Genomic DNA, 13,472 nt, shown 5'->3' with positions numbered 1-13,472 from the left:
AGAGTCTGCTGCAGCCCCCATCTTATCTTGAAGGTCTGCCTCCCATACCCCAAAAGTGGAAGGGTGGGGCAGACCGCTAACTCCACTCCATGGCCCCAGGATGGAGGGCGCTGCCTGTCCCAGGGCAGGTGCAACGGAGCTCTGGGACATCCACAGCCACGTGTTCACAGAGACCAAGCACAGGACATATGTGTACCAGGCCAGCGACATGTATGCCACACGTAGGTGGGGGCCCGGCACTTTACATGTGTGCCCACCATGCCCTGGGCAAGGGGGGACATTTGCATGGAGGGGCCTGCAAAGCCACCTGGCATGTCCCAGCCTTACTGTGGCCAGGGGCCCTGCTCCCCCTCTCCCTGTGTCCCCTCAGAAGGCATCACTGGGAGGGGAGATGCAGGCAGCAGTGACCTTTTCCCCACTCAGAGTTAGCATATTCTGTGCAGCCTGCCCTCAGAGAGCCGAGGTTGAAGCAGGAGAGACAGGGGTTAGACTGAAGGAAGCACTTCCGGACCATCAGGGGCCTGGGGGGAGTCAGGATGGGGTCACCTTCACTTGGGAGGCAGGTGGGCTCTTTCACCCTGGGGTATATCTCGGGGCCTCTCTGCCCACCTAGGGTACCAGGACACACCTGGGGTTACTGCCAGCCCACCTGGGTCTGGGTCTCTGTGAAAGTAGGCCAGGGATCAAAGATTTCAACACAGGACAGGCTGTGGTGGGACAGAGCCAGGCTCCTTCCCAACGGCTCCCTCCCCTACCCCCAGGGCCCCCATCCATGCAGGTCACCATTGAGGATGTGCATGCCCAGAGGGGCAGCGTGGCGCAATTCCAGGCTGTCATTGAGGGCAACCCGCAGCCCACGGTGACCTGGTATAAGGTAGGGACAGGACAGGGTTGGGGGCCTGCCGGCGGGAGGGGGAGTGTGTGAAACCCCACTGGACTGGACACAGCACTCCCTGAAGGTCATGCTGGGCCGTGGTGCTGGGGTCACCCATGGTGGGCTGATGGCCTCCCTGCCCTCCTGTGTCTCCAGGACGGTGCGCAGCTGGTGGATGGCCCCCGGCTCAGCCAGCAGCAGGAAGGGACCACATACTCCCTGGTACTAAGGGATGTGGCCCAGCATGACGCTGGTGTCTACACATGCCTGGCCCACAACGCTGGCGGCCAGGTGCTATGCAAGGCAGAGCTGCTGGTCCATGGGGGTGAGTGGGGGACCCCTTCCCAGGCCTGTCTTGGCTCCATGCAGGCGTGTGGGGCTGTGGGTATGGGGGTCCTGTGAGCTCCCACAGGCTCGGGCGCTATAAAGTTGGGGGACAGAGAGACGGGGTGGTCATCTTTGCTCACACCTACAGCTTCCCCCTCCCTGGCTACAGGCGACAGTGAGCAAAGCTCTAGGAGGAAACTGCACTCCTTCTACGAGGTCAAGGAGGAAATTGGAAGGTAGCCCCCTCCAGTACCCACTGCCCCAGCCCCTGCTGTCCCGGAACCTCCCTTCTCAGGAGCTTTGCCCCCTTCCAAACCCCGTCCCCCAGGAACCCCACCCCCAACGCGCTGTACCCTCCTCCCAGGGGTGTGTTCGGCTTCGTGAAGAGGGTGCAGCACAAGGGCAACCAGATGTCCTGCGCCGCCAAGTTCATTCCCCTGCGGAGCAGGACACGTGTCCAGGCTTATCGGGAGCGGGACATCCTAGCAGGGCTGAGCCACCCGCTGGTCACTGCACTGCTGGACCAGTTTGAGACCCGAAAGACCCTGATCCTCATCCTGGAGCTGTATCCCGTCTCACCCCAAGGGTGCAAGGTGGTGGGGGGAGGGGGATGTGCCCCAGATACACAGGGGTCCGGAGGGCTGCGTGGGGTCTGTGGTTTTGGTGACCCCAGCCCTGCCTGCCTCATGGGGGCAGCCGGTAACGCTGGCGTTTCGATGCTTTGTGACTAACCCCCTCCCCGACCCCGAACACACTGCACAGACCTCATAGCTCCTAGGCCTTTGGGCCAGGAATTTGGGCAGGGCTGCATCCAGAAGGTCCAAGACGTGCGCCTGTGGGCTCCTCCCGCTGTCCACGTTGCCTTTCCAGCAGGAAGTTTGGACTTCTTACCTGGCTTCTGCAGGCCCCAAGCGCTGACGCTGCTTCGGATGCCTACCCATGCTCCAAGGAGGGGCACACACCCTACCTGATCCATCTGCCACAATCGTGGCCCAGCTGAGGGTCTCTGAATGTCGTGTGTGCTCACCACACCCCCACCTCCCCAGTCAGCGTCCCCTGCGGGGGGAGGGGGCACACGTGGGCTCTGTGCAGAGGGGAGAGGATACCTCCACTCCCACTCTGCTGCTGCCCACTGGCCTCAGCCCCTCTACTTGGGGCATCTTGTCCCTCACATCCTCCTCAACTGCAAGCACCAGCCTCCCTAGAATAGCTCCCCCCGCCCCCCGCCCCGAGATAAGACTCCCCCCAGGTGGTGTGAGGTCATGAGGGTTCCAGACCCTAGAGCTTTCCTTGACAGTCCCAGGTGCTCGTCGGAGGAACTGCTGGACCGCCTGTTCAAGAAGAGTGTGGTGACAGAGGCCGAGGTGACTGTGCTGCCTGGGCTGCCCACCCAGCTTCAGGGCAGCCTGCATGCCTGGCCAGGCCTCCTGCTTCCCCTGCCCAGACCACCTGTCCCTCAGACTAGCCCCCCAGCATAGTACTGCCCACCTCAGAGACCTTCTAGGGTGTTCCAGGGCCTCACAGGGTGTCGCAGCTCCTGTCGGGCTTTCAGAGCCCTCCCGTGCCCGGGGCTCGCTTCTTCCCCACCCCAGACTGCACTGAACTAGCTGGCCAGGCCTCGCCTGCTCTCCCAGTCGCTTCTTGCTTTGCACAGGCTGCTCCACACACCCAAACCTGCCCCGCCTTGGGGCTCAGAGGAATCCCCCAGCTACAGGGGTCCGTGAGGCTTTGCATGTAACCTGCCCTGCGGGACCACTGTCCCAGGCTCAGGTCTGGAGGGAATTGGAGGCAGTGTAGGTGGGAGCAGGCAGGGAGGTAAGTAGAGGGGGTTCTCGAGGCTGGCTCACCTGAGCACCAGCCTTTGCTGCAGGTCAAGGTCTACATCCAGCAGCTGGTGGAGGGGCTGCACTACCTGCACGGCCAAGGCATCCTCCACCTGGACATAAAGGTATGTGGCTCCCTGGCGCCCCCAGAGCCCAGTGAGGGGCAGGTGGGAGCCTGGAGCCTATAGGCTGAGAGGGTGCAGGCCCAACACATCCAAATTTCCTGTCAGGATTTCCTCACCTCTGGGGACAGGGAGCTCACTATGTTATGACGACCCCTTCAGGTGGGGTGCAGGTCCGATGGAGCAGAAGCTGTCCCCAAATGGCACTGAAACCTGTCCCCGGGGCTGCCCACTACCCCATACTGGCCTCACCATCATTGTGGGGCAGCCCCTCAAAGACCCTCGAGTGTCCTCCCCAGGCCCGGCAGCCCTGGAAGTCACTTCCTTAGGGTACGGCCTCACCCACTCCCAACTCTGCCCGACAGCCCCCCAACATCCTGATGGTGCATCCTGCTCGGGAAGACATTAAAATCTGCGATTTTGGCTTTGCCCAAAAAATCACCCCGGCAGAGCCACAGTACAGCAAATACGGCTCCCCTGAGTTTGTGGCCCCTGAGATCATCGAGCAGACCCCTGTGAGCGAGGCCTCTGACATCTGGTGAGTGGGGGGCACCCGCTCTCTGCCTCCTCCTCCCCCTCACCAGGCCAGGTCTGGGGTGACTCACGGTGGTGGTTTTTTTCCTGCAGGGCCATGGGGGTCATCTCCTACCTCAGGTGAGCAGACCCCGGCTCCTGTCGGCTGTCTCCTCCAAAGCCGGCCCAGACCCCTCCTCAGCAGGCCCACGGGAAGCTGTTGAACTGCTGGCTGCTCCTCAGATCAGAGACCCGAGACCTAAGGGGCAACTATCTTGGGAACATGCAGTCAGCCAACTCCGATAAGGGGTTTCTGCCAAGTGCTTTTCACACACACCCTGTCACAGAGGAGCTCTGCTGGGTCACGGGGCAGAGCACTGAGCTATTCCCCTAAAGGGTGTAGGTAATTTGTCCAGAGCCCCCTTATAACAGTTACTGCTGCCCTGAGGACGCTGGTGGTGTAGACTGAGCCTGGATTTCCTCTACAGGTGGAGCCCTGATCCCTCCACCCCCGGCTAAGGCCAGGTGCCCCCTCCAGACTGACCCTTGATCTCTGCCCCAGGCTGAGCCTGGATCCCTACCCCAGGCTGACCCTTGATCCCTATCCCAGACCAAGCCTGGAGCCTCACCCAGCCTGGGACCAGATACCCACTCCAGGCTTAGCCTGGATCCCAGCTCCAAGCTGAGCCTGGGTCTCTGGGCAAATCTGAGACATATGCTGGAATTCTCAGGGCTGGATGACAGTGGTGTTCAGAGGCATCTCTAGTCAGGGCTGGGAGCCCCCAGCCACCACCATCCCCATGAGACCCAGCACTCCCTGTCCTGGCACCCTGCCTCCCATGGACCCAGAAATTCAGGTCACGACTGAAGGCTAGTCATGTCTCTGCTTTCAGCCTGACCTGCTCGTCCCCATTTGCTGGCGAGAGTGACCGAGCAACCCTTCTGAATGTCCTGGAAGGGCGGGTGTCCTGGAGTAGCCCCATGGCCACCCACCTCAGTGAGGATGCCCAGGACTTTATCAAGGCTGCTCTGCAGAAGGCCGTGGAGTGAGTACACATGCCCTTCCCTCTGCCTGAGGTCCTCATTCTTGCCCCAATGACCACTTGGACTGATCCCATCCTTCCTCTCTCCACAGGGCCCGGCCCAGTGCCGCCAAGTGCCTTGCCCACCCTTGGTTCCTGGTGAGTAGGCTAAACACGGGCTGGCCTGGCTCACGGGGAGGGAAACTGAGGCCAAGAGGAATGGGGGCCTGCCTGGGCCACAGGGTGCACCAGGGTCTCCCCGCAACATGCCTCTCTCGCCTGGGCTCCCCCAGAAGTCTGTGCCTGCGGAGGAGGCCCACTTCATCAACAGCAAGCAGCTGAAGTTCCTCCTGGCCCGCAGCCGCTGGCAGGTGAGCTGTGCTGCCCTGTGGAGGGCGTGGGAGGCCAGAGAGGGGAATGAGACCCAGAGAGCTGGCTGGCTGTGTGTGCCCCTTCTGGGTCTGGGAGAGCAGGGAAGTGGGGCTGGGCATCCTTCATTTCAGGTCTTTGCTACCTGAAACACCGGGGTGATGTGGGGCAACATGCAACATCCCTGCCAAGATGGGGACACACTGGCAGAGCCCTGGGCCCACGTCTTTTAATGCCCACCATTTCCTGAGCGTCCCTCTGGGCCCACCGAGAGCTGGGAAGGCAGCGGGCAGCCAGCTGACGAACCCCTGTCCTCCACAACCCCAGCGTTCCCTGATGAGCTACAAGTCCATCCTGGTGATGCGTTCCATCCCGGAGCTGCTCCAGGGCCCGCCCGACAGCCCATCCCTCGGGGTGGCCCGGCACTTGCGTGGTGATGTCAGTGCCTCCTCCAGCAGTTCTTCCTCCTCCGACAACGAGCTGGCACCGTTCGCCCGGGCCAAGTCGCTGCCCCCCTCCCCGGTGACCCACTCCCCGCTGCTGCACCCCCGGGGCTTCCTGCGGCCTTCCGCCAGCCTGCCTGAGGAGGCCGGGGCCTGCCCACCCGCCGCAGCGTCACCCCAGGGTGCACAGCCACCAGCTGCCCTGGGCTGTGTGCCCCGGCAGAGTGTCATCCGAAGCCTGTTCTACCAGCAGGTGGGCGAGGGCCCAGAGCTAGGGGGCCTGTCCGCAGGCAGCAGACGGCACCCCGCCCGGCGGCGGCACCTTCTCAAGGGTGGCTACTTCTCGGGTGTCCTGCCCGGCCTTCGAGAGCCACTGTGGGAGCACCGTGCGCTGGAGGAGGAGGCTGCCAGGGAGGAGCATGCCACCCTGATGGCCGAAGCACCCTCCTTTGAGACCTCCCTGCGGATGCCCAGTGCAAGCACCCAAGAGGCCTCTGGCTTCAGCCGCTCCCTGGACCTTGACGGGCAGAACACAGCCAGCCCCTCTGCCAAGGCCTGCAGCAAGGGGCAGTGTCCCGCTCTGGGCCCCTCGAGCCTTCAGGGGGCCCACGGAGAGAGCATCCCGGGAGGGGATGCACATGCCAGGGAGAAGGAACATCCAGAGGGACCGCTGCAGGGGCTGAGGCCACTTCCGTCCACCGGTGGTGATGGGTGCTCCGCTCAGCAAGAGGGGTCATTGCAGGATAGCTGTGGAGGGCAGGCTGACCCTTTCTTTCAACCCCAGAGGAGTCCTGCCCCCCAGGACTGTGGCACCCCTGCTGCTTTGGCACCACAACCTCCCGGCTCCTTCCCTCCAGGGCACTGCACAGAGCCGCTCTTGACATCCCCGAGCCCTTTCTTCTCAGGAAAGTCACAGGCCTCCCCCTCCCCAGCCCAAGCAAGCTCCCAGTCAGACTCTGAGAGAGGGCTGAAGGACACCCCTCTTGCCGGGAGGCCTGATCCACCCAAACCCCCAGAGCCAGCCTCCCATATGGGCATGGAGCCCGGCCCCTCCCTGGACACTGAAAGCCTGTCCCAGGAGACAGAGGGCCTGTCCCAGGAGACAGAGGGCCTGTCCCAGTCTTCGCCCAGCCCACAGTGGCCTCAGAAGCTGGCGACCACACGGAAGTTCTCCCTGGGATTCCAAGGGGGCTACGCGGGGGTGGTGGGCTACGGCACCTTTGCCTTTGGTGGGGATGCCGGTGGCATGCTGGGTCAGGGGCCCCTGTGGGCCAGAATGTCCTGGGCTGCCTGTCAGTCCTCGGAAGAGGAGGAGGCAGGGGCCGAGAGCCCACCACCCCAGGCCAGCACAGTGCCTCTACCTGAGGGTGGCAGGGCCCTCCCGAGGGCCTCCCAGGAGGTGAGCTCACGGGAAGACTTAAGTGGGGGCTCTCAGGTGTCGCTCGTACAGATCCGGGACCTGTCCAGGGACCTGGAAGCGGCTGACACTGTGTCTCTGGACATCTCGGAGGTGGATCCTGCCTACCTCAATTTGTCTGACCTGTACGACATCAAATACCTCCCATTTGAGTTCATGACCTTCAAGAAGGTCCCCAAGCCTGTGGAGCCAGAGCTGCCACCCTCCCCTGAGTCTGAGGCTGGGGAGGAGCTGGCTGAGCTCCCAGAGGCCGCATGGCCGGGCATTCTGGGCCCACCAGCAAGCCTGGAGATCACAGAGGAGCCAGAGGACATGGAGGCCCTGCTCGGGGAGGCTGCTGGTAGCAGGAAGCGCAAGTGGTCACCCCCTTCCAGCAGGCTCTTCCACTTCCCCAGGAGGCAACCACTGCTGGAGGAGTCCACAGAGCTGGGGCTACGCCAGAGAGTGAGGGCCTCGGTGGCCCACATCTCCCGCCTCCTGAGGGGCAGGCCCGAAGGTTACTACCCCCACCCTGCCCCAGGACTGGGCACATCCATGTTCCCCGCTCTGCACCTTGGGTCTCCTTGTCCAAAAGGACAGCTCAGGAGCTCACCTGAGTGATGCAGGAAGCCCTCCCCTGTCCCGGTGCTGCCCATACCTCCCGGGACACAGTGGCTTGTTTTCGAGGTCACCTTTGCAGCTTCGATCCCTCCCCATGTGCATGTGAGGCCCAGTTGTAATTCAACTGCAGTTACACCCCTGCGGAAGTAGGAACCAGACCAGCCCTCCCTGATCCTTGAGCCCTGGGCCCTCAGCCACGCCTCCCCAGGCACCTGTGGTCCCTTGAGCTGCTGCCCTTACCTGCCCGTGGTGGCCCTGCCTAGGATGGGCTGATGCTGATGGGGTAGGGAGGGTGGTGCCCTCTGCAGCAGGTGTAGCTCGTTTTCAATAAGACTCCCTGGGATCTGGGCTTTTCTGCCACATGGGAATCCCACAGTTGGCCACAAGGGGCCCCAGAGCCTTCCTCCCATGCTCCCAGAGGAGCCAGGCCCCTAACGTGTGACCTCTCATGGCCACTTCCATACTGCAGGTCTGGAGAAGGAGGGCCCCCCCAGGAAGAAGGCAGGCCTAGCTTCCTTCCGCCTATCAGGCCTGAAGAGCAGGGACCGAGGTGGGTATACTACCCAGGGGCTGGGCCCCCACTGCAGCCCAAGGGACCTTACTGTGGGGAAAGGGAACCCTGCCAAGACAGTGCATGGCGGGGGGAAGCTCACACCCATGGGGTCTTGAGTACACAGGGGGACTCTGGCGCCCCAGCAGTCACGGCCCTGCAGTCCTGGAAGCCTTCCTGGAGTAGGCGCTGGTGTTGGAGATGAGCCGGTTGGGGGTGGGGCTCATCTGTATCCCCACGGCGGAGTCCAGGCCTTGCTCTCAGGCTTAGGGTCACCTCTGAAAGCTCACCTCACCTCCCTTCCCCAGCACCATCGTTCCTAAGGGAGCTCTCGGATGAGATGGTGGTCCTGGGCCAATCTGTGACTCTGGCCTGCCAGGTGTCGGCCCAGCCAGTTGTACAGGCCACCTGGAGTAAAGGTAAAGAGCTCTCCTGAGGCTGAGGGGCAGGGAGGCAGGGGGTGCTCCTTTAGGGCATTACTCTCATTGTACAGAGGGAAACTGAGGCTCAGAGAGGGTGTGGGCCCCGGGTGTGACCATGAGGCAGGCCACCTGTGGGGAGCTTCTCTCGAGGTCCACTCTATCCTGCTGCAGACGGGGCTCTTCTTCAGAGCAGCAGCCGCCTCCTCATCTCCTCCACGCTCAAGAACTTCCAGCTTCTGACCATCCTGGTGGTGACTGCCGAGGACCTGGGCGTGTACACATGCAGTGTGCGCAATGTGCTGGGGACGGCGGCCACCACGGCCATTCTCCGGAAGGCAGGTGCGTAGGCCGGGCAGGGCCCAAGGAACGTGATGCTCACCACCCAGGCATCCACATCCGGGCACTACCAGGGCCTGGAGGGGTCACAGAAGGCAGTAGCCGGCTCTGCAGACCGGGACTCCCGGGAGGGGACGCAGGAGGCATCCGGGAGGGGATGCAGGGTGACACAGCTGGCCAGGCCCTCTCCCTGACACCTCTTTGGGTACTCCTCTCCTTGCATTTCCCACGGTACCTCCCTCCCTGTGTCTCCAGCAAATGCAGGAAGAGGCGGCTTCCCATTTTGTATGTCTATTATAGTCAAACCAGGCTCTCAAAACACAGCGCTGGGGTGTGTTTCTGGGGGAGCCAAGACAGAGGCTGCAGGCCTAGCTCTCAGACCTCTGACCTGGTCCCCAGAGGGGGCGAACCCCCACAAGCCCTGCACCGCAACCCAGCAAAATAGAGGCCCCTCTGACTAGAGGCTGGGATTGGTGGCGGGCTGTGAGCAAGGGCCATTCCATGGGGTTCCTGGGCGGGCACCTGTGGGAGGGGAGCCTGGCGGGGTTGGGTAGGGCAGACACCTCCTGAGGCCCCTCGGAGGAGAGGCGCTGAGCCCCTCCTACTAGTCAGCATTGGAAGGGACCTCTGAATGAACTGGACCAAGTGAGGGTGGGCTCAGGGGCCTGGCAGCAGGCTGCAGGAAGATGAGGCAGGGCTGGCTGGGGCTCAGAGCTTCATTAGAGAGCCCCTGGGAGCCCACCTCAGATTGCTGTCTGTGGGCCCTGCAGAGCGCCCCTCTTCCTCCCCACGCCCGGACATCGGGGAGGTGTATGCGGACGGGGTGCTGCTGGTCTGGAAGCCTGTGGAGTCATATGGCCCTGTGACCTATATTGTACAGTACAGCCTGGAAGGTATGGGGCCACTCCTGAATCCTCACATCCTGGGGGGCCCCAGGGTCACTGTGGGGGGACCGTGGGGAAGCGCCTGGCTGCTCTGCGCCCCTGGGGGGCCTGCGCGGGCCTCTCCACCCTGACATGGAGTGGGGAGGCCTTGGGCTGCCTCTCACCCGCTCCTGTGTGGCCCAGGCGGCAGCTGGAGCACGCTGGCCTCGGACATCTTTGACTGCTGCTACCTCACTGGCAAGCTTTCTCGGGGCGGGGTGTACACCTTCCGGACGGCCTGTGTCAGCAAGGCGGGCATGGGCCCCTACAGCAGCCCCTCGGAGCAGGTCCTCCTGGGAGGGCCCAGCCACCTGGGTGAGCCACTCTGCAGGGCTCTACGGAATGCGCCCTGCCACTTCAGTGAGTCACACGCTCACTTGGGATGGTTGGTTCTGCCTGCTAGGCCCCCCACCCACAAATGGCCTGAGGAGTGAGAGGTCAGAGCGTTCGGGGGTTCAAAGAGGGCCCCCCTGTCTGGTTGCCTGGGAAGGGGTGATGGGAGAAAAGGCTGGGGGAGATGGGGCTGCAGGGGTGCCCTCCACCAGTCATCGGCTTCCCCTTCCCACAGCCTCTGAAGAGGAGAGCGGTGCCTCAGGGCCAGCCCAGCCGCTCCCCAGCAAGCAGACCTTTGCCTTCCAGACACAGATCCGAAGGTATGGGCCCTCCGGGGAGAGCGCGTGGCAGCATCATGGCCCCATTAGCTCTTCATGCTCCCACCCCAGCCCCATCTTCTCTCCCCTCTGATCACTTCCACCTACATTTGCCTCAGCGCATCTGCCACCCCCTCCTGGACCTTCCCCCTGGGCTTGCTTCTCTGAGATTGGGGTCCGGCCTGGGCCACCGGGCGGGCTGGCTCCTCACCAGCCTAGCCCGTGCTTCCCGCCTAGGGGCCGCTTCAGCGTGGTGCGGCAGTGCCGGGAGAAGGCCAGTGGACGCGTGCTGGCTGCCAAGATCGTGCCCTGCCACCCTGAGGACAGGACTGCCGTGCTGCGGGAATACGAGACCCTCAAGGGCTTGCGCCACCCCCACCTGGCACAGCTGCAGGCTGCCTACCTCAGCCCCCGACACCTGGTCCTCATCTTGGAGCTGTGCTCTGGGCCTGAGCTGCTCCCTTGTCTGGCTGAGAGGTGAGAGGGCGGGGCCTGGCCTGGATTCGGGGCTCAGGACCTGGCCGCCAGCACTGTGGTCCACCTCCGGCCCGCCTCCTGGCCCCGCCTGCACCGGCCAGCCAACCAGGGTGGCTCAGCAGAGCTGGGCCTTCCCTCCTAAGTCCAGCAGGAAAGTCTGGTGCTTCCCTGTGGCCCCTCAGCTGTGGACAAAGCCTGGGTGCCCCTCCCCACATGCCCCCTAACTGGCCCTCTGCCCCCAGGCCCTCCTACTCGGAATCAGAGGTGAAGGACTATCTGTGGCAGATGCTAAGTGCTGCCCAGTACTTGCACGCCCAGGGTATCCTGCATCTAGACCTGAGGTCCGAGAACGTGATTGTCACAGAGTACAACCTGCTCAAGGTCATCGACTTTGGAAATGCCCAGAGCTCCACCCAGGAGAGGGTCCTGCCCTCGGAGAGGTTCAAGGACTACATGGAGACCATGGGTGCGCAGGGCACAGACACCAAGCCTGATCTGGGGGAGGGGTGTGGCAGGAGCAAGCCCTTCTCCCAGCCCTGTCTCCCTGCCTCCTCCACTGCAAACACCCAGCTCCTCACCTGTGACCCCCACCCATGCTGTCCCCAGCTCCGGAGCTCCTAGAGGGCCAGGGTGCCCTCGCGCAGACCGACATCTGGGCCATAGGTGTCACGGCCTTCATTATGTAAGTCTCCACGTGCCCTGTGGACTGGGAGGGCTGGCTGGAAGGGCAGGCCTGGGGTACTCTGAGGGTGACCCCAGGTCCCTGTGACTCCCATCCATTGAGGGTGACCTCAGTCACTTGACCCCCACCCACTCAGGTTGAGCGCTGACTACCCGGTGAGCAGCGAGGGAATGCGAGATCTGCAGAAAGGGCTGCGCAAGGGGCTCATCCAGCTGAGCCGCTGCTACGCGGGGCTGTCCGGGGGCGCTGTGGCCTTCCTCCGAAGCACGCTGTGCGCGCACCCCTGGTAGGCACCCCTACCTACCCTGCCTGGCCCATCCCCCTATGACCTGACCTGCCCGTCGTGGGCGGGAGCACGGCTAACGCCACCCTCCCGCGCGCTCCAGGGGCCGCCCGTCCGCATCCAGCTGCCTGCAGTGCCCGTGGCTGACCGAGGAGGGCCCCGCCAGCTCCCAGCCTGCGGCCGTGACCTTCCCCACCGCAAGTCTGCGCGCCTTCGTGAGAGAGCGCGAGAAGAGGCGGGCGCTGCTGTACAAAAAACACAACCTGGCCCAGGTGCGCTGAACGCCTGGCCCTGCGGGACCGCACCTCTCAGTCTTTCAGGACTCCCTTCATATGTATACACACATCAATAAAAAGCAGAACTGGATGAGGCGCTCTCTGTTTCATTATTTTGTTTGGGGGAGGGGGTGAGGGCCCTGCCACCTTCCTGGTGTTTGGGGGAGGGCAGAACTGCCCTTCTCTGTCCCGGCTGTGTGCCCGCAAAGACTTCATTAAGACTAGAGCCCTCTGAACCAGTTCAATGTGGAGGCAGCTCCATACCTTGCGGGTGTGTGCGTTTCTACTAACCGTGTCAGTGCTGCATCAGACATGGACACAAGCCCAGGTAGTTTGCCGGGAAAACCTGATTGTGGGCACGTATCAAGGATTCCGACTTGTTCCACCACAGCACCATTCCTGTGGTGGGGGAGGAGCTCAAACTGGAGCACGTGGACAGCAGACACTACCCTCTTAGTTCTCAGCGAGTCTCACGGACATGGTGACGGAGACATGCTGGTAAATCCAGCCCTCCTTGCTTTCCCCATCTCCAGAGAATGGTGTCCGCACACTGGACACCCACCCCTTAGATCTTACTTGAACACAAAACACTTCATCTAAAAACCGAACATCTCCAAAAGTGAACTGCCTCCCCGTCCAGCTCACACACACACACACACACACGCACACGCACACACACACACACACACACACACACACACACACACTAACCTTCTGCAGACTCAGTAAACATGGCCACTCAACCAATCCTTAAGCCCAACCGCCTGGGTCCTGGGCACTGTGACCTTACATTGCCACATCAGCAGCTGACCCCACTGCATCCCCTCATTGGTTCACCTGGCAAGGCAGGAATGGAGGTGGGAAGGGAGCCAAGGTGGGCGCAGGCTCTGTGCTCTCTTGGGCTGGTAGGGTTCTGCTGTTAGCAGAGAGGCTTCTCCCTTAGCTCTTCCCATCCGCATTCCTCCCAAACCCCACCCCACTAACGTGGCTCCATTAACAGCCCCACACCACTCTCCTATCCTCTGTGCTCTACCTATTCATCCCTCCCTCTCTCTTAACCCCTGGCAACCACTGAAAGGATTTTTGTTTTTCCTTTTCTTTTTAACTATCTCCATAGTTTTGCCTATTCCAGAATGTCATATGGTTGGAATCATACGGTATATAGACTTTTCAGATTGGCTTCTTTCACTTAGTAATAATTTAAGGCTCTTCCAGTTGTTTCATGGCTTGATAGATAATTTTTTTCTTCAATTTTATTTTTGTAGTAATAAATTTATCATCTTAAGTGTTTTAAGAATACAGTTCAGTAGTTATATATTCATAATGATTGCAACCTTCACCACCATTCATGACCAGAACTCTTT

General features: G+C 62.0%; 1 protein-coding gene across 1 annotated transcript in view; it reads left to right on the top strand.

The window, feature by feature from the left end:
• The window catches only part of LOC112403294 (obscurin), a gene marked incomplete at its 5' end in the record, with an annotated part of 111,322 nt that extends 99,208 nt beyond the window's left edge, over positions 1–12,114 (top strand). The window contains 25 exon segments of the mRNA XM_024750694.1: positions 100–221; positions 762–874; positions 1,031–1,199; positions 1,371–1,437; positions 1,566–1,766; positions 2,505–2,565; positions 3,072–3,149; positions 3,512–3,684; positions 3,774–3,800; positions 4,553–4,705; positions 4,795–4,840; positions 4,975–5,052; positions 5,378–6,070; positions 6,110–7,406; positions 7,980–8,060; positions 8,369–8,479; positions 8,654–8,821; positions 9,589–9,711; positions 9,886–10,056; positions 10,310–10,394; positions 10,629–10,868; positions 11,111–11,334; positions 11,475–11,550; positions 11,687–11,836; positions 11,937–12,114. Of these exon segments, the coding sequence (XP_024606462.1) occupies positions 100–221; positions 762–874; positions 1,031–1,199; positions 1,371–1,437; positions 1,566–1,766; positions 2,505–2,565; positions 3,072–3,149; positions 3,512–3,684; positions 3,774–3,800; positions 4,553–4,705; positions 4,795–4,840; positions 4,975–5,052; positions 5,378–6,070; positions 6,110–7,406; positions 7,980–8,060; positions 8,369–8,479; positions 8,654–8,821; positions 9,589–9,711; positions 9,886–10,056; positions 10,310–10,394; positions 10,629–10,868; positions 11,111–11,334; positions 11,475–11,550; positions 11,687–11,836; positions 11,937–12,114 (4,885 nt within the window).
• Positions 12,115–13,472: the final 1,358 nt, after the last annotated feature.

The sequence above is a fragment of the Neophocaena asiaeorientalis genome, unplaced genomic scaffold (genome assembly GCF_003031525.2).
Source record: "Neophocaena asiaeorientalis asiaeorientalis breed wild unplaced genomic scaffold, Neophocaena_asiaeorientalis_V1.1 scaffold742, whole genome shotgun sequence".
NCBI classification, from domain to species: domain Eukaryota; kingdom Metazoa; phylum Chordata; class Mammalia; order Artiodactyla; family Phocoenidae; genus Neophocaena; species Neophocaena asiaeorientalis.
The sequence above is the reverse complement of the archived record's forward strand: the minus strand, read 5'-3'. Positions and strand labels throughout refer to the sequence as shown.